Source organism: Protomyctophum parallelum (genome assembly GCF_964188405.1).
Source record: "Protomyctophum parallelum genome assembly, chromosome: 13".
Taxonomy (NCBI): domain Eukaryota; kingdom Metazoa; phylum Chordata; class Actinopteri; order Myctophiformes; family Myctophidae; genus Protomyctophum; species Protomyctophum parallelum.
This window is the reverse complement of record NC_139708.1, coordinates 33,769,070-33,792,205: the sequence shown is the minus strand read 5'-3', so window position 1 is coordinate 33,792,205 and position 23,136 is coordinate 33,769,070. Positions and strand designations below refer to the sequence as shown.

General features: G+C 42.7%; 2 protein-coding genes across 2 annotated transcripts in view; one reads left to right on the top strand and one right to left on the bottom strand.

Annotated features, from left to right (window-relative positions):
- Window positions 1–798: 798 nt before the first annotated feature.
- On the top strand, window positions 799–2,119 carry LOC310869214 (serotonin N-acetyltransferase-like; the record flags this gene model as incomplete). The annotated part of the gene is made up of 3 exons (XM_083779831.1): window positions 799–928; window positions 1,181–1,335; window positions 1,735–2,119. The coding sequence occupies 3 exons, from the start codon at window positions 799–801 to the stop codon at window positions 2,101–2,103; spliced, it is 654 nt and encodes a 217-aa protein (XP_083635957.1). The 3' UTR covers window positions 2,104–2,119.
- Window positions 2,120–14,303: 12,184 nt separating this feature from the next.
- The window catches only part of evplb (envoplakin b), a 16,921-nt gene continuing 8,088 nt past the window's right edge, over window positions 14,304–23,136 (bottom strand). The window contains exons 10-22 of the mRNA XM_083779801.1: window positions 22,646–22,756; window positions 22,392–22,538; window positions 21,848–22,002; window positions 21,419–21,516; window positions 20,902–21,074; window positions 20,412–20,590; window positions 19,977–20,115; window positions 19,610–19,800; window positions 19,372–19,525; window positions 19,142–19,225; window positions 18,891–19,016; window positions 18,338–18,430; window positions 14,304–18,198 (exon numbers count right to left, since the gene is read on the bottom strand). Of these exons, the coding sequence (XP_083635927.1) occupies window positions 14,563–18,198; window positions 18,338–18,430; window positions 18,891–19,016; window positions 19,142–19,225; window positions 19,372–19,525; window positions 19,610–19,800; window positions 19,977–20,115; window positions 20,412–20,590; window positions 20,902–21,074; window positions 21,419–21,516; window positions 21,848–22,002; window positions 22,392–22,538; window positions 22,646–22,756 (5,286 nt within the window). The 3' untranslated portion in view covers window positions 14,304–14,562. The remainder of the gene's footprint in view (window positions 18,199–18,337; window positions 18,431–18,890; window positions 19,017–19,141; window positions 19,226–19,371; window positions 19,526–19,609; window positions 19,801–19,976; window positions 20,116–20,411; window positions 20,591–20,901; window positions 21,075–21,418; window positions 21,517–21,847; window positions 22,003–22,391; window positions 22,539–22,645; window positions 22,757–23,136) is intronic.

Genomic DNA, 23,136 nt, shown 5'->3' with positions numbered 1-23,136 from the left:
TCTTGTCAATAACTGATTAGCTAATAAAAGGACTGTGTGCATTTCCAGAACTGAGGCCCGATTCTAAAAACGCCTTCAGAAGAAAAAGAAAAAAACTTTAATTTGAAAATAAATAGCTAAATGTTGCCTGCAGGCAGCTATTGTGATGATGGTGCGACAGAGATGTTTCCGGATTGAAAGGTAGGCTATAGGTCTCTCAATAATCCCTGATCACGTGACTCATTGTAATCATCAATCTAGACTATAGGCAGAACACAGGAGTCTTTGCAGCAGTCATTCACCTATGGAGCCTCACCATACACAAGGAACAGGCGCAAAACTTGAGACAATGTTTTGATCTTCTACTGGTATGTAGCCTATATAACTGCAGATTGAACTGAGCTTTGGTGTGGTGCAGGACAAGGCTGCGTGTGTGAGTGAGTTGACAACACAGGACAGCTGGTGTTCACTGGTCCTGTTCATCAGTAATCACTCAGAGACAACACTAATGGCCATAATAGATTCGGTTAATGGTAGGGTTTGGTAAATTGCCTTTCAAACACGTAGGCTACGCTCATTCTTTCAATCACTTACCCTTACCCACCATATGTGACGTGAAAAAATGCAAATAGGCTATGAATGATGAATCATATCCTGGAGCAAACCTGTCACATAAATACGGCTTCTAACAGTCTCTCCTCCTGACAGGACTTCAAGAGACCGTGAAAACTGCCCGTTGTGCGAATGGTCGTGGTGGTTTGAAGAAGCGGTTACTGGTTAGGTAGGAGTCGGACACTCAACAAGCAGTTTATCGACAGAATGTCCGTCATCGGCCCAGAGCCTTTCAACTCGCCTGGCATGCAGACGAGGAGGCACACGCTGCCAGCGAGCGAAGTTCGACCGCTCAACACGCAAGATGCTACAAGCGTCTTTGAAATCGAGAGGGAGGGTATGTGTGTACGTTGTGTACTTGTTGTCGTCGACTCGTCAACACCGAAGTTTTACGAGAAATGTATAAGTTCTGAAGAGTTAAAATGGGCATTGCATCACTGAATCACCATGCGTAATATGCGTAAACGCGTTCCCATTCTCACAATTTGCGCGCTCCAAATCGTTTGAAATGCCAAACCATTATTTACGCAGTGAAATATCACCCACTGATTCTTCCCCTCTCTCTCTCTCTCTCTCTCTCTTCTCCCAGCTTTTATTTCCGTAACAGGAGACTGTCCCCTTCACTTGGATGAAGTGCGACATTTTTTGACCCTGTGTCCAGAGCTGTCCATGGGTTGGTTTGAGGAAGGGAGACTTGTGGCCTTCATCATTGGCTCTTTATGGGACCAGGACAGGCTCACAACAGTAAGACTAATTTAATGTCGCCAACGTGGTTTTTGATTGATTAAAAGTAGATTATGTTGCAAGAACTTGCAACACCTGTAAGTAGCTCTAGCTGATTCTGCTTGTAGCAAAGCATCTTCAATGTTTACCACCTTAATGTCTAGGTTTTGTTGATTTTTATATACTGTTTTTGTTGCTGTGTCTTATTTTATTGGTACATTATTTTTTTATGTGAGGTCTTGTTTTATTCTATCATTCTATTGTACAGAACCTTGTAACAATTGTTTTGAAAGGCGATTTCAAAACAATTATACCTTGCATTTATTTGCAAAGACATTTCAAATTTCTTGTAATTTATGAATTATAAGCACTTTGTTTGCATTGTATTGGAAATTTGACATGATCAAACTCTGCCTCCAGGAAGCATTGACACTTCACAAGCCCCACGGTTCCACAGTCCACATCCACGTGCTTGCAGTCCATCACACCTTCAGGCAGCAAGGCAAAGGCCCCATTCTGATGTGGCGCTACCTTCAGTATCTTCGCGTCCTGCCAAATGTGCGCCGAGCCATGCTGATGTGCGAGGACTTTCTCATTCCTTTCTACCGAAAGTCGGGCTTTAAGGTGTTGGGGCGCTGTTCCATCACCGTGGCCAACCTCATCTTCACAGAAATGTGGTACCCGATTAGTGGCCACGCCTACATGCGCCGCAACAGCGAAGCCATCCGATTCCCTCAGCATCCCTTAACTTTGGGAGTAAAAAAGACTGACAAATCAGTTGATATATGATGGAGAAGCACAAAGCCCTACTATAAAGAATCAAAAGTGGTCATTTTGATTATCACCTTTGAGATTATTTGAGTTATTGTATTGAAAAGTTATTTTGGGGGGGGCATTTACATTATGCTGAAACCTCGTATTTGTATGAATTTCTCGGCTGATTGTATTGCATTGTACACGGTAGCCTACTTGGCACACAGAAGAAATCACAGTTAAATTAGCTTTTGTTAGAATCTGTGTTGTTCTTAAGGCCCATAAAGGGTATTATGTCTCACAGTGGACACAGCTAAGCCCTGTTTATACTTTGTGTTATGACGGTGTAGCGAGCCAAAGATAGCTAATCCACACACTATTTGCGGCATGCGGCACAGTCGTATGACAGAGCATAAATTGGGCATTAGAAGTGTGAATATGTGGGTCATAAGCCGTCCAGTGTTGAACAGCTCCCCAAGCCTCCCATAACGACGGCCTGACGTCACTGATGAGTGGAGCATTAGCAGCTCAATAGACACTGTAAAGCCCTAACCACACCAAAGGGTCGAGACGGTTTTAACGTTGTCCCATGCAGCGGTGTGATATGTCCTGTTGTCGCACATTGACACACGTCGTCCCGAGTGATTTAACTGGTTGAATTCAATGGCCCAAACCACATCAAGGAGTTGCATAGCGACCTTTTGGTGTGGTTTGGGCTTAAGGGGGCTTTAACTTCTGCAAATGTGTCAGGATTTACAGTAAGAGAGGATCTAAGAGAGGAGTCACAGGTGGTTATCCATGGTCCACTAACCTCACCTACATACATATACGTATATACATTGTCAATCAAGACTTGTTTTTATTGTGTCCTTTTATTAAATCAAATGTTTTTATTTTTATACTTTTTTTTTTAAACTTGTGAAATACATACGTGTTAAAGTTGTTGAGTTTATTTCCGTAAATGTATCCTTGGCTAATAAGCAAAACATGCCTTAATAGCCTACATTATAATTGCCCTCTATAACTAAAAAATAAAAACTTAAATATTGTATTTATTTTAGAAATAATTATCTTTTACTCAAGGGGGACAAGTTGATGGTGTCAATTATCCATTTGTGTGGTCCAGCCTTATGGAATGCACTATGAAATGCATGTGCACTAACTAAAAAACAACTTAACGGTTAATATAAGCATCAAAATATTTGAAATGTGTTTATTAGCACATCACCCCTTACTCTTTTTTTTTTGCAAATGTGTAAAAACATTCTACAATGTAAACGTAGTAGATTTAGAAAATATATAGGCCATGCTTTTTATTACTGACACCTGTACAAACCAAACCCTAGAGCTAAACTAAAGTAAGAGACACATGGTAATGAAGGGAAAGCTTTCTTGAATGAAGACTTAAGTAGCCTAATCCACCAACGCTAACCCTAACATGCCAGGGTGAGCAGCTTCTGGACTGAAAGGCAAACCTGTGTTATGACCTATGGTTATGACCCTGGCCTGGCCTGGGTGTGTGTGTGTGTGTGTGAGGCTGCGCAACAGTGACACTTGGTTGACCAACCATGTGTGAATTGTTTTGTATGTTTTAAAACATTCTGAGTTGATTTCTTAAACTTTTAAAGTGGTCAGAAGAATCTTTTTTTTACTTTTGGTAGGGGTGTTTCCTCACCTGGGACTTCCCGGACTGACCCCTGGGCATATTCCAGTTCTCATTACATTCCTCGCTCTGCTCCAGAATAGTCAAATTAGATAATTCACTAGTTGGAAGAAACACACCATTGTGGAAGGTTTAAAGGTTTTATTGAATGAAAGAATGAAATGATGAGGAGGAGAGTGGGGGGAGCGGGGCGTGGGTTCCGGGGGAGGGTCGCCGACCCTGAAGTCTTTGGGGAGGGGGTCGTGTGGCGGTCAGCCCGCGGTACACATGGAGGCGTGATCGTGTGGCGGTCAGCCCGCGGTACACTTGGAGGCGTGATCCCCCATGGGAACTGTGAGGAAGGGAGGAGGTGAGGAGAGATGGAGCAGTGGAGATGCTGCTGCATGGTCTTGAGGTGGTGATGGAGTTGGTGGCGGGATACGAAAAGCATAGAGGATGCTGGGTTGTCTGGGGCGGGTATAAGTAGGCTCAGGTAGATTGTCATGGAGGGCGGAGGATGGCGTGAATGTATGGTCAAGGTGTGTTCCTCCGCCTCCTGAACATCTGTTTAACTCCATTAAATGAAGCATAAAATAAATAAAATATTTGTAGCTGGGCTCTGATATCAAAAAATAGTAGTAGCCAATACCAGGGGTCTTCCACAGGGGGCCTATGACCCCTAGGGGGTCCTCAGAGTTTCTTTTTTTACAGTAAACCACTTGAACCATAGCATCCCTTTTTCAAGGAGAACTTTAGCCAACAATAGCTGATCTACAAGGTTGTAGTTTGAGCTAGTAGATCAGCTATTTTCAAAGTAAGGTGCCTCAGACCCAAGTGTAGCAAATATTGCTGCTAAATAAAGATCAGCCAGGCTGCTGCTCTTTGTCTTTCTGTTGTCGGTCAGGTGACTGGGAGGGCTACTTCCTTAAAGGAACTAATCAAGTATTTCTTTGCTCGTGATCTCCTTAAATATGCTCGACTGATGCCAGTCTATCTTGCCCAAATGAACGCTCTTGAACAGGATGACCCAGAAACATGGAACGCACTGAAGTCAGGTGAATTTGTGGTGGCAAAGTCAGAGATACCGTTCACTCATCTCTTCACAAATCAAGCCCTTGAGCAGGAAATCAATAAGCTAAAGGGACATGGTGGGATGGTTGGACTCAGTAGAGATGAAGCAAGCATGGTCAAGGATTCCTACACAATTCTTTCTGGTGCTGACTGGGGAGGACATTTTGTTGGAATCTCCAAGAAGACATCAAGGTCAATGCCTACTTGAGGCTTGATGATGATGATCCTGCCATTAATTGCTTCAAGACCTTGGAATGGGTTCCATTCCTCCTGAGCTTGTTAACGGAAAGCTTCCATCACCATTGGAGTCATTATGCATGCCGTGTTTACAGTCCAAAAGGTCCAACAACCTTGCCATTACTCAGATGGGAACTATTTCGGTCAAAGAACTTGGAGGGTGAGATGCTACCTCCAACTCGTGCTGCACTGCAATCGGTGTATGAATGTATGTGTGAATGTAATGCACAATCGATGTAAAGCGCCTTGGATAAAGGCGCTATATAAATGCACCATTTACCATTTATGACCTATGGTTATGATCCTGGCCTGGTGTGATTTGTTGTTGCTTTCCTTGTGTGTGTGTGTGTGTGTGTGTGTGTGTGTGTGTGTGTGTGTGTGTGTGTGTGTGTGTGTGTGTGTGTGTGTGTGTGTGTGTGTGTGTGTGTGTGTGTGTGTGTGTGTGTGTGTGTGTGTGTGTGTGGCTACGGATTGACAGCATGATGACAGCAGACATTTTAAACACCAACTGACATATGCCCTCTCTCCCCACCTCAAACAATGAGCTAGCATTTACCGTAGTCCTATGACAAATGTTGTTTTGGAATCCAATGCTATATAATGTCAGCTACTTCCGTTTGTAATCAGTCAAAGGCTGTGTTGTCTGGAGTCACACACATTAACCCCCCTTGCCGTAAGTGCTACTTTATGTGTTATTGAAATGATTACAGGTTAGATGTGAAGGATACACTGTTACTAGGAGGAGAGAAAGAGAGAGGCAGAAAAACATATATTAAACAGCGCAAATGTCAATTGCGTTTTTTGCCATGTACTGTATAGAAATAATCACACTGCAACACAAAGGTGACCTGCAATTACCATTAATGTCCCTTATGTAAATTGTGCATTGGGTGCAAACACAAAATTACAAATCCTTGAACAAATATTATTATTTTAACCCTGGTGTCCCTATGTTGGGGAGATTTTTTTTTTTAAACCTACCAACCCCATTCTAGCCTAGGCTACTTAGGTTCATCTTACGGTGGACATGTTTGCCTGAAAAGGAATCTTTGAAAGGTGTCATAGTTTTAGAAATATAGTGCTTTCAAATTTGAAACTTTTATAATGGGGCTCAATGGCAGATTTTGTCACATCAAAAAATCACTTTCACCTAGAAACTCCATTCACACTTTTTATTATTCAGCTTACTGTGGAGACACATGCTGGAACCTGTCATTTTCTTTTGGGACTTTGAATAGTTAGCGTAATAATGGGTGTCGATCTCGCCTACTTGCTGCTTTCAGGCATCGTTTAAATTAATTCCTTTTAATACAGTTTAATACAGTAACATGAAACGTATAATAAGGTGAGTGAGGAATTGGACCGAAACGCAGATGAGCACTTCAACAGTACTGTACAAGGGTTTTAATGTGCCAATAAAAGTCAATCAATCAAGCTTTATTTTATATAGCACAATTCAGACAATTAGAGTTCAAAGTGTAGTTCAAAGTAGTATCTAATTTACATATGATTTTATGTAGACATAGCACTATATGTGTATGCATAGTTTCATTTAGCCGCAATTTGCAACTCGGCAAATTGCGGCCAAGTTTCATTATAGGCCTATATATATTCCACTGTTTATAGCTTATATGAAGACTTTTTATGTATATGTATTAGGCCTACCATGTTTTTTGTTCTTGCTACTGTAAATCGCTCTGGATTAAGAGCGTCTGCTAAATGCCTAAATTGTAAATTGTAAAGTGCTTCACAGGAAGAAGAAATCACAGAAATAAGAAATATTGTGATTAATTTGCCCCGCCATACAGTAAGTATGTAGGACTAGTAGCATGCCAAAGTTTCTCTCATCCTCCGCAACAACCATTCTCATACACCGCTATACTAAGTATAAGTATGTTGCGGTAGAGAGAACGTCTGTTTCGGTAATGATAATTTAATAATGTCAGACTATATATATATATATATTTCTTTAAAAAAAATTATCCCACGATTTTGTAACCCAGTTTTCTTTTTCACCCAGTGCCAATTATCTAATGTAATCCTGGGCGCTACACTTCCTCTGCCAACCTGGGGGGGGGGGGGGGGGGGGGGCAGCGGACTGACCTCATGCCTCCTATGCATGAGGAGTCCAAGCTGCTTCTTTTCACCTGACAGAGGGGAATTTCCCCGGCCGGACGTAGCGCGTGGAAGGGACACGTTATTCCGACCAGTTCCTTTCCCCTCCATCAGGCGCCCCGGCTGGCCAGGGGGAGGTAGTTTTAGAGACCAGAGTCTCGTTTTTTTCATTTTGGACCATGGGCTATAGCCCATATCGTACGGCATACTATAGCACGCCGTTTTTCATAACTTTTGAGGATTTGAAAAAAACGATGGGTTATAGCCCATCGTTTTTTGAATTTTTGAAGAAAAAAAAATCCTCGTTTTTCATCATTTTGGACCATGGGCTATAGCCCATATCGTACGGCATACTATAGCACGCCGTTTTTCATAATTTTTGTGGATTTGAATTTGTCTTTTTTTTAAGTTTTTTGAATTTTTGAAAAAAAGAATATACTCGTTTTTCATGCCATTGAGCCCCATTGTAAATTTGAAAGCACTATTTCTCTAAAACTATGAAACATTTCAAAGATTCCTTTTCAGGCAAACATTTCCACCGTAAGATGAACCTAAGTAGGCTAGAATAGTAAAAAAGTTCCAGCATGTGTCTCCACAGTAAGCTGAATAATAAAAAGTGTGAATGGAGTTTCTAGGAGAAAGTGATTTTTTGACGTGCCAAAATCTGCCATTGAGCCCCATGTCAAATTTGAAAGCACTATATTTCTAAAACTATGACACCTTTCAAATATTCCTTTTCAGGCAGACATGTCCACCGTAAGATGAACCTAAGTAGGCTAGAATGGGGTTGGTAGGTTTAAGTATGTAGGACTAGTAGCATGCCAAAGTTTGTGCTATTGCCATAGAGAATGCATTGGGCGTTTAAGTTAAATAACTCAGAAACTACAAAACATTTTGTAGCGCTCCTTCTCCCTACTAGTGAATAAGGGCAGGGCCCTGAGTTCCTATTTTTATGTTTTTAAAATACGTAATAAGTTTAGATTAATTTACCTCTTGTGTTTCAGGTGTACGCCGGTAAGTATTAGCAATTAAGTTAATTCACAGTCCCTGTCTACTGTAAATAACCAACACTGTTTTCTTCCTCCAGGTAATTAGAACGCTAAGTATCTTAATTCCCAGATCAACAGGTAAGTATACTTCAACTAATATGGTTACCTAGCCCTCCAAGCAGAACCCAATGGTACTGAAGTTTCTGACTTTTTGACGACACAGACCATTGGGTCCTGTTCCAGCAGTATCCTGCCACCTGGTACGCGGACATACATAAAACATAAACAACGTGGATAACGCCTGTCTGCGCTCTTTGACGACTTTTTTTCCCATACATGCCGCTGCGAATATCTCCTGTGGCGCGGAAGCCGTTAAGTATTTTTAATCTTTGTTTGACCGATTTGGTCGCTTTGATTCTTCTCTTCCTTCCTTGTTTATTGACACCTCATTGTACCGCCTATCTGGCTAGCTAGTGGCGCTATAGCTATGACAGAGCAGATCAGAGGCAGGGACGTAGCCGGCACAAGCCAACCGCACACCGGGAGGCGGTACAATAAACGGTAAACAAACAAGAAGAAATAAAGCGACCAAATCGGTCAAACAAAGATTAAAAATACTTAACGGCTTCCGCGCTACAGGAGATATTCGCAGCGGTTTGTATAGGTACTTATAGTTCACGATTTCAGAATAACTTAAACTAAAAAAGGCCGTCAAACGCCGCAGATACGATCTTAGAGAGAATATTTATGTCCGCGTTCCAGAATTCCCATACGAAAATAGTTATGAGCAGGGACCCTACATAAAACTCATCAAAATTTCAGAAAAGCTTTATGGAGGGTCCCGAAAGGGGCTAATGGTTACCAAGAAATAGATGTCCAGTCAGCTAAGTATAATAAAATAACAATATTTACTTAGACAAACACATAAACAGACAATAACATACAAATGTTTTTTTCAATATGCAAAAACAAATGAAACTCAAAAATCACAACCCTAGTTGTAAACCTTTAAGGTCAGACATAATAATAATAATAACACCAACCAGAAAAATACCTGTGGTATAATACCAACTAGTGTAAACAATATACCTTTTAGAATTAAACCCTATACCAAATGACTTAAATTTTGTTAGCCTATACTAAAACCCTGTTTTTAGAATCCTATTTTAATACTAATTTAAACCCTGTTTTTAGACTTTTTAAATTGAATTTAAATCCTATTTTAATGTAACCTCACTACACCCTTAAGATTAAATATGAAATGACGAAGAACCTTGTTTTAAACAAGGTTCTTCGTCATTTCATATTTAATCCACCATTAGTCTAATACACTAATATATTAACCCGGTGGATTACCTTAAATAAAAGAAAAACACTTTGTTCAAAGAACTTTAGATTTCAACCACAATGAAACAATGGAAACTGGTAATACTTAAATGTGGGCCCACAACCTTTCACACCTTACACCCTGACGATAAGGAATTAATCACTATTAACCCCCGTTGCAGGCCTGTAGATGCTCGGGTGCGTTGTGGCCTAAAACGGAATGGCCCCTTCACTCTCCTGAGCCAGGAAAATAAAAAGGTAGGGGAGGATGGGGGAAGATGAACCACTTTTTACTTAAGTTGTCCTGGAAGCAAGGCAAAATGAGATGGCAGTCAAATCTAATGATCTACACATATTTCAGGATGTCCTCTATCAATTGAAATGATGAGTAAGCAGCTATGACAAAGGGCCATGAAAATATGACCTTTTCAAAAAAAAGAAAAAAAGTGGCTCAATTTGCCCCAGGTAAGGGGCAAGTTGATCCAAAATTTAACCACATGATATTTTAATGTAAAGAGCTTAAACTTGAACAGATAATGTATTCACGTATTGAAAATAATTTAATAACAGTTTTCCCTTTTGCAAATAGTCTTATTTATCTGTTTATTTATTATTTAAACAATATAAAGACAATTAAATAAAGTTTGTTATTCAGAACCTTATAATATTTGCAATATTGTTAATACAATATAGCAAATTTGCAAACATTTGCAAACATCCAAATTAAAGGTCATTCAGTATAATTTGAGTAGCTAATACTTAATACAAAAATATGAATGGTGATTCACATTAAGAAAATTGGCTCAATTTACCCCAAGGAATTGGTTCAACTTGCCCCATGGCCACTTTTTGACAAAACATGGCTAGCTTAATGCTCCAGGCTAATGTTTAGCTAAATGATTCACATGGGTTTTATACATTGGTATATCACCAACATGCATGATATATAAGTTTAGACCTGGGTGCTTTTGCTTTAATATAAAAATGATTATTCCAGAAAAGTTTATTTTTTTACTTTGACCAGCAAAAAACACTTTTTTGTGTATAAATGTACTTTCCACTTTGTCCATGTGTCTCTCATCTTCACAGTCAGGTTGAAATGGTGGGTGTGTCCTGATTTTGAGGTCACATGACAACTCATGTGTGTAGTTTTAAAGATACAGGGGGTGGTTCAACTTACCCGACGGTTCATCTTCCCCCATCCTCCCCTACCTTTCGTTCGTGTGACGAGTGTCTGTGGGTGATGCAACAGTTCAGAGCTCCTCTCCAGCAGCAAACCGGTCCCGACGTCCAAACGAAGAACAGCAGAAGAATGTCCTCCGAGCATGCAGGCAGGCAGCTCACTGCAGAAACATCTCTCCTCCCGTCCCGACGTTAGCAGAGACTTGAAGGCTGACGGTCTCTAGCCCAAACGTCTCTCTGAGCTAGTGAGACGTGCGGCTAAAAAAAAGTCACTTGCCCTCGCTGATTTAGCAAGCAAGCACTGATGATAATCATTTCACACGCAGCATATCACGGTATAAAACGTTGTGTAGACGTTCAGTCCGAGTCCACACGTGATTACTGCAGCTTCACTGTAGTTGTCGAGCAGACACACACAGAAACTACAGCTAAATACTATTTTACATCGTAAAGTTAAAACTTTAGATCACACAGTAAAACGGACGCAGCCTCTGTGCTCCGCTCTCCTTCTCTCTCTCCTTGATTGGAAAATCACAGGCACCTGTACACTCACACTCACTGACTCCGGTTCTCTGAAACTACCCAATTCCCCACATCTACCAATCACACTAGGCAAGTTATAATTGACACAATAATGACATCATCATTAATTCAGCTTTGACCAAAATACACAGACCCATAGAAAATAAAAGCACCAGTCAATGTTACAAAATAAAACACAGTTCCACCAGGTTAATAATACCCACTATATAAATATCCACCGGGTTACAATTTCAAAGAAAAACGTTCCAGCATGTGTCTCCACAGTAAGCTGAATAATAAAAAGTGTGAATGAGTTTATAGGTGAAAGTGATTTTTTACTCTCCTCCTGCCTGGGGTCCCCTCACCTACTCTCCTGCTGCCTGGGGCCACCTCACCTACTCTCCTCCTGCCTGACCCCCCCTCGCCTACTCTCCTCCTGCCTGGGGTCCCCTCACCTTCTCTCCTCCTGCCTGACCCTCCCTCGCCTACTCTCCTCCTGTCATCCCACTAAGTATTCTATGGATATTATCTGATTTATCCACCGGGCCACTTAACGGCACACAGTCATATCTACTCTAGGTGATGGTGATTTGAACCAGCACCATCCTAAGTTGGCAGACTTATACTAGGTATTCTATGGATATTATCTGATTTATCCACCAGGGCTCTTAACTGCACACACTCCTACCTACTCAGCATCCTACTAGGAGTATGTGGCCGGCATACTTCTACTAGGATATGGATATGGACAGTGTCAGTGATCTATGGATATCAATTATCCACTGTCTGTGATTTGAACCGGGTTTGAACCGGCACACTTCTACTAGGTATACTACAGATAACATTTGACTTACCCGTTGGACCACTGAGGCACACAATCATGGGGAATTTCTGTGCTGCTTTAAAGTTGTCCTTCTGAAAGTCAGTGTGCAAAGCAAAGTGTCACAGAGCCACATGACTAATGTGGGATTTGAACCCTGGACCTGTGGATCACGGCCTTGAAAGTAAAGACTTGAGTGTGGTTTGAACTCACCATCTCCCGATCATGTGGCAGCGTTCTAACACACTGAGCCACTGGCTCCAGACAATTCACACTGCTTTTTTGTTTTTTTTATTCTTCTGAAATTGGTCGTGAAAGTAAAGACTTGAGTGGGGTTTGAACTCACCATCTCCCAAACATGTGGCCAGTGTTCTAACACACTGAGCCACTGGTTCCAGACAATTCACACTGCTTTTTTGTTTATTTTATTCTTCTGAAATTGGTCGTGAAAGTAAAGACTTGAGTGGGGTTTGAACTCACCATCTCCCAAACATGTGGCCAGTGTTCTAACACACTGAGCCACTGGTTCCAGACAATTCACACTGCTTTTTTTGTTTGTTTTATTCTTCTGAAATTGGTTGTGAAAGTAAAGACTAGGGATGGGTCCAATTAATCGATTATCGTTAATAGGACCCGGAATCGATTATGAAAATGAATAATCGATAATCTTTTTTTCCCCATTTTTTTTAATGAAAATCTGTTGGAAAGGCAATATTGTCATCCAAACAGGACAGGGCTATAGGCCTACCAAAGTGTGCCTGGGATGTGTCTGTGTAGCTCATAGACTGTAAAAAATATGGACAAAGCGTTCGCCGGGTCTAACATGGACGTAAAATGAAGCCTGTTATTCCTGCACTGTAAGTCGCCATCTTTCTAGATCCGTTTGGTACCAGCTGGCCATTGGCTGGCTCCGTTTTGGACCAGCTGGCCATTGGCTGCCCAGACAACGAGGCGGGACTTCCCCCCTTCTTCTCCGTTGGTTTTTATTTTGACTCGAGTGGGAGGGGAATCCCGATCATAGACTGTAACGGTAGCCACGCCCCTCAGAACATACGCGATGTTTTTTTTTCTTTATGGTCATTTTTTTAATTAATGGGACCATCATTTTCCAAAAAGAATATTATGACATTAGAAATGAGACTTTAAACTAGTGACTGGAAGAAGAAAGTATTCATGACCATGTTTATTAAGGTAATACAGTCTAGGTGAAGTTGGGCCAAAATACATGGGCCTCTATGGAGCTATGGGGCTTTTTGGGTCCAGTCCAGCGCCACAACAGGCCATTATATGAACTACCGATTTCAAATGAGGCTTCACGAAATATCTGGCTGACTGCCCCCCTGGTGTAGCTGCATGACTGAGAGGAGTGTGAGTGACTGAGTGTGAGTGGAGATTGATTCCAATCAAAATACAGGTTTGGAGGATTTAGCAGGTGTTGGGAATTTACCTAATCAGGCCTAGGCTGGGGTTGCTATGGTGATGAATTGGCTCAACAGTGGTCCAGGAACCACCAGTGGTCCTCATTTAAAATATGGAGTTAGTAACCAAATGGACCCTTATTAACTCTCAATAGTTAAAATTATTGTTAATCATTTACATCAGGGGTTCCCAAACTTTTTTGACTTAGGTACCCCTTGGGGGGAAGATTTTATATTAAAAAAAAAAAAAAATCTTAAAAAAAGAAAATCTTAAAATAATAAATAAATAAAAACTCACGTAAGCCCATATGGGCTAACACGGGTGGGCCCTTTGTGAAAACTGGGTGCACGGCCCACTTGGAACCCATGCCCATAGCCCAGGGTTCCCCAATAGGCGGCCCGCGGGCCATTTGCGGCCCACAGAGCGCCCCCTTGTGGCCCATGAAAGAATTTCCAAAAAGAAAAAAAAAAAAATATATATATATATATATATTTTTTTTTAAAGGGTCCCAGATATAAATGGCATTAAATGGGGGTCAGTAGCCTATGCATGTCAAACTGGGCATCCTTTTCAAATGGGGTCTTGCCCTGAAAATGAATTTTCAGGGCAAGACCTCGACCTCGCGCGTGCAGACTCGGCCCCCAGCCTGGTACGCTAGTCAAAATATGGCCCTTGAGGAAAATTAATTGGGGAACCCTGCCATAGCCCATGTCAAAACCCAAATGGGCCCAGATGGTCCCAGCTGGGACAATTACGTATAGAGTTCATTCAATAAGACATAACATGCACCTTATTGTGCAGAAGTACTAAACCAGATAGGAAGGAGTTACTGAAATGGCATACATTTGCCACAAGAAGAAGAGGTTTAAGACTTTCTTTAACAACTGCAATAATTGAGGACATTAAAGCATAATTTAAGGCTTGTGTAGTTTATTGAGTGCCTATCATGAAAAAGTATTTAATGTGCATTTCCATCAAAATGCTGAAAAAGCAATAAACACTTCAAATCAACATAAAAACGTTTGCACAACTCCTGGCCACAGACTGAGACAGAATAGATGAACATTTACAGTGTAACCAAAACAAGTAAATCTCTTCAAGGATATATATAGGCCTATGTAAACATTTTTCAAAATTTCTTTGTCACAGATTCATCTTTTAACACCTTGGTATTAAACTGCACTGTGAGAGGCGTTGAAGCGAAAGTTGGAGTAAGACGGAGCATCCGTGGCATCAGTGGAGGCTACGGGGAGCAGCAAGAGCCCCGTTGTGACATCCCTCTTGCAGCGATTCATCGCCTGTTTGTAGGACATCTTCTCTTTAGTGATGGGGTCCACCAGGTCTTGTGTGTGCCTCGACTGATCTTGGAGCTCTTCAGCTGTTGTGCTGTCAATCACCTTGGTGATGACAGCTTCTTGGACACTCAGGCGGCCGGCTCTAGAGGGATCGACCATCCCACCAGTCAGGTACTGGGCTTCTATTAACCTTTTGGCACTGTCAAGAGGGATCCAGCCTTTTTCTGCAGCCTGCCCCACAGAGAGACGCTCCTTAGTGACAGGATCCTCCACTCCTGTGAAAGCTTTCTGGGCGTTCAGGAGCTTATACAAGTGGCTTGCATCAATGAGACCATACTCTGCTGCCTTGTGTACAGACAGTTTGTCCTTTTTGGCAAGATCAACAATGCCTCCCGTGGCCGCCTGTGCCTCTAGGAGCTTTAGGGCTGTGTCGAGGTCTATGAGTTTGCGGGTGAGGGCACTTCTTACAGACATGCGGCTGTCTGTGGTGGTGTCAAAAACACCAGAGATTGGGAAGAATTCATCACTTGCAGAGACAGTCAAGGTGGTCAGACTGCCACTATTGAGACGATTGAGGTTAGTCAAACTGCCACTATTGAGGCGATTGAGGCTGGGGTATGAGGACCTCAGTGACGAGGGCATTGAGCTCAGAGGTGAGGTTGGGGAGGTTCTGGTGGGTGACATTGCTCTGATGGGTGACATTGGAGTGGCCATGGTGGGTGACATTGCTCTGATGGGTGACATTGGAGTGGCCATGGTGGGTGACAGTGGAGTGGCTCTGGTGGGTGACATTGGACTCCTGAGTGGAGGGAGGTGGGGCTTCGGTCTGGAATCCCCAGCAACCAGGAGAGCTAATTCAGAGATGGGCATTTTCCCCTCCTTGTAGCACTGTAAGTCATACCGAGTCAGGCGACCTGACTTTAGAGCGTCGTTGACAGAGAACTGTCTCCCGCTCTTGCGATCCTGCAGAATGGAGGTCTCTCCATCTGGTCCCATTGAAGAAATCTCCTCCCAGTCACACTCCAACTGCTGAAGGTGAATGTACTGTTTGCGGTCAATCAAGCCCTGTAGGTAGGCGTCATAGGGAGACATGTCCTTACCAGTCTCTGGGTCCAGGATTGTGATCTTTGTGGAGAGGTTGGTCTCTCTGGTCTGAGTCTCAGAGTGGTCTTCCTTATGCAAGCTACTTTGTAGTTCAGCAATGAGGATCTCCTTTTGGTGTATTTTGTCTTTTTCACTCAAGATTTGTTTCTCCAAACCCTGCGTCTCTGACCCGATCTTGACACTCTTCTGACGGTTCAGTTGGTTCCTCTCACTCATCAGCTTAGACTGTTGCTGGAATGTTATATTGATGTTCTGCCTCTCAGCCTCCTGTGTTTTAAACTCTTGAAGGAGATTTCCCTTTTCTTTCTGAAGGGCATCTCGATGGGATGTAAGTGAGGTCTCCTCTTGAGATGTCGAGGCCTGGGATGTCCGCAGGTGGATGAATTTAGTGTTGACGTTAGCAATTTCATCTTCCTGGTCCCTTCTGAGATTTTTCTCATGCATCACTTGTTCTCTGAGATGGTCCCTCTCCGCCTCGACTTCTGGGTCATTCTCCACACGAACTACTTCTTTGTAAATAACTTTCTCACCAGACTTTTCTTTTAACAAAATATCCAGTTTGATCTTCAGGTTGCGAATTTCTCTTTCCAAGCGATGAATATTGGTGCCCTCAGTCTCCATGCCAGTGCGTAATTCTTCTGTTAGTTTCTCCAGCTTGGGGTCCCTCTCTATTTTGAGGACCTCCTCAATCACAATCTTCTCTTCAATAGGCGGTGGTGCATTTTCCAACTCAAGTATACGAGACTTGATCTGCCTGAGCTCTACCTCTACATGAATCTTTTTGTGGCGGTCATCTATCTGCGCTAGGGTTCTCTCTTTCTCCTCAACCACACCTCTGAGCTGCCTCACTTCTAAGTCCAGCTTTCGACGGGCTTTAAGTTCATCATCCATACTCTTGTTCAACTTATCATGCTCCAGGAACTGCTGTGGGTCCTTCTCAAGGCGTACTACTTCTTGGATTACAATTTTCTCTTCTGGTTTCTGCCTCTCAAGGAGGATGTACTGATTCTGAAGGTCAAAGACAGCTTCCTCCACACCGCGCCGTTCCTGAACCTCCTCTCTCACATTTCTCCTAAGTCTGTCAGCCTCTTTTTCCAGCAAGGGGTCATTCTCATATTTGATCAGCTCTTTGGTTACCAGCTTCATCTCCACCTTGGATTTCTCAGCCTTCAACTCATCTCTCTCTTTACGGAGGTGGTTCAACAGCTCCAGCGTTGTATCACAGTTGACCTGTATGCGGGACAGTTGGTTCTTGAGCTTCTGCAACTCTCTGATGACCTCTGGGCTTTGCTCCTGTTTGATCACTTCCTGGGTCACCTCTTTGTACTCCACTTTGGGTTTCTGAGAACGCAGGGTGTTCAGATCCACCATCACTATGCTAATTTCTTTCTCCAGGTCTGCACGGCTTCGGCTGGAATCCTGCAGCTCTTTTTTCAGCCGCACCAGCTCCACTTCCGTCTCAGGGTCAACTCTGTAAATCTCATTAATGATCTCCTTGACATCCACTCTAGGCATAATCTTTTCAACCTCACCATAATGTAGCTGAAGAGTGGTGAGGTCCTTCATCAAGATGACCCACTCATTTTTCTCTTCCTCCATGGAGAGGCAGAGTTTCCTTGACTCTTCAAGTAGCTGTGGATCCTGCTCTACTTTCTTCACTACTTTCGTGACAATTTTGGGTTGGATGGTGGGAATGACTCTCTCCAATGTGTTTATGTGGCTCCTTGTGCTAAAAATGTAATCATTGAGTGCCTCGGATTGGGACTCTTCATCTGCAAGGTCATTTTGGAAAAAAAGCACAGCTTTAAGCATCTCTGGATCCCTCTCAAGTCTCACCACTTCCTTCTTCACCACTGTCTCCTTGATTTTTGTTTTCTGCTGTGCCAGAAGCGTGATCTCTGTTTTCATTTGGACCGTCTCTGTATCTCTCGTTTGTAGCCCCTGTCTTATCCTGTGCATCTCATCCTTGATCCTGGTGGCTTCTTTGTCAAGCTGTGGGTCTCTTTCGTATTCGGTCAGCACCTTTGTCACCAGCTTGGGCTCGATCTTTGTCCGCTCCGTTTCCAGTTTGATGATCTGCACATTGATAAGCTCCATCTCCGAATGGCTTCCTGATCGCTTCACAGTCTCATCCTTGATCTTTTTCTTCAAGGACTCAAGTTCAACTTCCAGCTTTGGATCACGGTAGTACTGCACCACCTCCTTCTCCTCCAGCCTCTCCACACCTCTCCTGCTCTTCAGGGACATGAACCTCTTCCTGTATGTGTTCAGGTCATTCTCGGCATGTGTGCGCCTGGTGATCTCCTCTTTAAGTTCTTTCTTCAGATGATCAGACTCCACCAAGCTCTTCTGCTGACTTTGCAGCTGCTGTTGTTGCCTGACAACCACCTGGCTAACTTTCTCTTTATTCTGTTCAATGAATGGAAGAAGATAAAGGATGGTCTTTAGAGGTTAATCTCCAACATTAAATGTTGAATGTCCAGTATTCAATTCTGCAGTCACAAAGTATTGATGAGTAAAAAATCTTGATTATGGCATCATATCCTACCGTGGCCATGATGTCCATAGCCATTCCCATCTGGTTGAGTAGCTGACCATTCTCTGCAGACACCTCAGAATAAAGTTTCAGAAGTTCTTTTTCCTGCAATAGCAGTAAATGTATTTGAGAGCAAAATCACCAAGAACAAATACTGCATCTTGAAATCTTAACATTAATTCTATCTTTTATTTCTGACATGTATGTTACCTTTGAACATATACGGAGAGTGTAAGAAAAGTAACAGGACGCTTATGATTCTGTCACTGTGTTGGGCAACATCTCACTACACAGTTCTGCTATAATGTTCACTTCTCTCACTCTGTGCTTCTTTACACTGCTGTTACCGTCCGTTGTGCAACTGGATGTGGCGCAAAAACGGAGACAATAATTCATTTGAAATAGCTAGTTGGGTTAGTGTGAGGATTATGTGGTGAGCACAACCCAATGACATGAGCGGTTACTCGGTTAGCATTGAGTCATGAGTGTGGCTGCCACAGTCCTTTTACTTTTCGTACACACCTCGTATAGTTGTTGCTTGTTTATAAGCTGATATCAGCCATACCTTTTGCTGTACAGCATCAACCATGGTTGGAGTGTACCGTTTCTTGGGGTTTGGTCCTTCGTCACTATCCTCATCATCATCATCTTTCAGAGTGGCACGGTACTTGTTTGATTTGGCCTCATACTCCTGATAGCATAAAAATAGATCTTTAGCATGCAGCAGATTTGACAACAAAGGATTTAAAGTTGAATATAATAGTTGTACTTTGAACAGGATATTGGGACTGGGAGTGCCTTTCACAATGAACTCACATTGAGGACATTCTGCAAGTCACGGGAAAGATGCTTGACTCTGTCTACGTCCTCAGATCTTCTCCTGATGTCCTCCATCACTCTCTAAACCGGGAACATAATTAAGCACATCACGATAAAACCAATGAGCCAAACTGGTATCCTATCAGATGCAAAATAACTTCTCTTGGGTTATTTCATCCATATGAATCAGGGATAAATGTTTATAAACATTTCATATTTACACACACCTTCTGAGTGTTCTGCTTGGCGGTTATCTGAGCTACACTGTCAGTGGGTTTGATCTTATTGTTGCTGGGCAGATTGCCCAAGAAGAAATTCAGTGACTGGACAGCACTCTGGAATCCTTGATTTTTATTAGCTGCCTCTTGAACAAGAGTAGACCTGGAACGGATAACAACAAGATAAATCCTACACATGTACACATTTTCTGTATTATTTCCTAATGATAATGATGTGAGGTGTCACCTGTCCTGCAGCTGATTGCTAATGTTAGCATAGCGGTTCTTCAGAAGCTTAACTTTCTTCTCCTGGTGCTGGATGTCAGGACAGTATTCATGGAAGTTCTTCTGCATGGAGTTGCACACCTGCTCTGTCAGCTCCATGTCTCTGCCCACTTTCTTTACATCCTCCTGGTTTGAGGCAACATCCTTCATCAGCTGTGTGAGGGACACAGATGATAATAAAAGCAATTTAGACATGACGCTGTCATTCTATCATTAATAACTGGAATGAGAATCAGAAATGCATAAGAAAATAGTGTACAGGACAATCCTCTGCGTTCATTTAACTAAGAGTGTACAAACATTACGAGGTCCAAGAAGTCCAGTTGTACCTGTAGCTGTTGATTGCGTGTCTGGAGGGCATTGGGTGTGTCAGGGATGGCGCCATCCTTTGCTAACTGCTCCTCAAACTCTGAGACCACATCCTCCACCTTCCGAATCTGCTTGTTCAGGAACATGGAAGCTGTAGCCCTAGTAGGTGAAAGCGGAAAAACGAAACATAAATATAATTCATATTCAGAATACATTTTGCAATCGATATTTTTAGACCTCTCTACATACACTGTTGAATTTACATGTCACTTTATTTACCACATTCATTCTGGGCCTGATAACAGGTAAACATTTGGTGAAAATATAACATTCACAAATATAACACATCTACAAGCTCACAACACGTTGCATTGCAGTACACTGTAAACTTGTAGATCTATCCATCCATCCAAAACTGCATTGAACATCAAATCGTTATAGTTGGATTCTGTTACTTTTTGTTATAAAGTTCACTGAGGCTGTTGACGTCATCAAACTTATTGTTGACAGCATTGAGTTTACTGGGCAGGCTTGAAGCTGTGGGCCCTAGTGGCTTTTGGGCCAGGATTGGCTCCATCTCTCTCTGGACTGCTGACTTCTCAGACTCCAGACTTCTCACTGCCAGGGTGGTTTTCTGGAGGGCAAAGCACAGGACAACTGAGTCTACTTCTGGATTCAATGGAATAATGCAGCCTTGCTTACATTGCACAAATGTCAGAGATGACAAGAGTCATCATGAATGACTTCAAATGAAGTGATAATGAGACGATAAAACATCCTATTCTTCTCCTGTTATTAAGCCTAATTTATACATATAGTCTTGGGACGGTGTCCCGTGCCAGAATAGCAGATCTACAACCTTATGACAGATTGCACCACAATGTGTTGTAGTTCTACAATTTTCTACGGAGGACACCAGCACATTATTTTGCAGGCTTTACTAACCTCATGCTCTTTGAGCCTGTTGGCCAGGTCCTGTGTGGGGTCACAACGATCCAGCGGGGCCCTCAGTCTGCCCTGGATATCTCGCTCACTTTGCTCCAGGTCTTTTTTTATCCTGTCCAGCTGGGTGGACAGTGTAGCAGCTTTGGGGGCCTCTGGAGCGCTAGCTACAGCAACTGTGGAAGGACAGAGGCAACATTTAGACAATGAAGAACTAGATATGATCAAAACCAGTCAGATTGCATTATGAAGTTGAAATGGAAGTATTTGCTGGTCCCTGGAGAGGGGACCAGCAAAGAGGGGACCAGCAAATACCAGATGTTAGGGGGGGACCAGATGTTACGGCTGAGCCGTAACATCAAGGACTCAAGACTCAAGGACGCTTTGACACTCAGACTGGGTGAGCCGAGGGTCAAATTTGCGACCATCTGATTCCCAGACAGCTTCTCAGCTGTGGCCGCCCCATTATACTATACCTGCTGTTGTGTTGAGTTAAGTAAAAGGTGTGTTCTCTTCTTACCCGCTGACTGTGGTCGAATCTTCTCCACACTGGGAGTCCTGAGAGAGGCCATGAGGTCAGCTCTCCGCTTCTTCAGGTCTGCCAACTCTCTGCCCAGACTAAAACATAAATACACTGTTTCATTACAGCTCACTGCAGTTGAATCATCCAAACATAGTAAAGATGTATCTGTTTTGAAACAGTTAATTTGAGTTCATTAGTTGAGCTGTGTGAGTGTGAAGCATTTGTGATATTATTGTAATGAGGCTGTGCTCTGCCCAGTGACTCAATACATTGTAAATCACAACAAAACGACATGAAACTTCATTTAGGTCTCAAAAATCTAAGGTTCATCAAGGTATGCACACCGCCAGCTTGCCTTTGTTACATGGGAGATTATGATCAAATGAGGAACAAACATGCAGGACAAACAGAGATGCTCCTCTGTACCTGTTCACTTTCTCCAGAGCCTCTTCATCAGGCGATGGGATCATGAAGCAGGCTCCAGGCAGTGTTTTGATCTTCCCACTGCTCGTCTTCACCTCCCAGTTCTTATTGTCCGAGTTAGACTTAAGAATGAGCTTACTTCCACGACTCACTGTGTCCTACAGTTGGAAAGGGAACCAAGGTTGTCAAAGCAAGCATACAGTATGTGAACCTATTCTGTAACTTACTTACTTTATTCTTTTCATTTAAAAACGGGATGCATACTTTGGTTAGACATAGCATTGGTCCGACTGGATTATGCAAGTGACTACCAATGGGTATGTGAGTGTGTGTGAGTGTGTGTGTGTGTGTGTGTGTGTGTGTGTGTGTGTGTGTGTGTGTGTGTGTGTGTGTGTGTGTGTGTGTGTGTGTGTGTGTGTGTGTGTGTGTGTGTGTGTGTGTGTGTGTGTGTGTGCGCTGTGTGTGTGTGTGTGTGTGTGTGTGTGTGTGTGTGTGTGTGTGTGTGTGTGTGTGTGTGTGTGTGTGTGTATGCGCTGTGCACGTGTACCTCCTCATCTGCCCATTCACACAGAGACACCACAGTGATGGGTTTGGATGGCTGGGTTCTCCTCAGTTTGAGAGGGGATACAGAGGCACTCTGCTCCTTCAGAGCAGCCAGGCGCTGATCATTCCTCTGTACCGCTGGCTCATCTGCCTGCAGTCACACAGTGTTTTTAAACATTATTCATCGGCTTGCAAACTTAAAGGGCCACTGCAGGTGTTTAACCTCAGTCTTAGACTGTGCAGAAAATGGCATATTACCTCCAGTGCCATCAGGATTTCGGGGTTGCTCTTGTTGGCAAGAGATTTGGGGTCCAGGGTGGAGTTGAGTCTTTTCAAGGACTCAGACAACGTCTCTGCTTCAAGCTCGAACTGTGGTTGACAAAAGAAGATTGTAACACAATCATGCATTTTGAGTTTTCCCCCAATGTTTTTTTTATGCATCTGGAAATAAAACCAAAACTATCCCACACAGAAACAGAGTGAGACAATGTAGTTATATTACAGTGGTGCATGCAGAAGAATATACTACGACCGCTCCATCTGGCTAAGCAAGAGTGAGATAGTGAAATCCTTTAACACCCATTTTGGGCGGGAACCCCTTTTGGTGTTTTAAACATTATGTTATAATTTAGCTATTGAAAAATACCAGATCTACAAGCTCATAGCGCGCCACCGAGTGGCGCGCTACGAGCTTGTAGGTCTGCTATTTTTGAAAAATCGTTCAAATGTGCCTCAAATCTTTCAGAGAA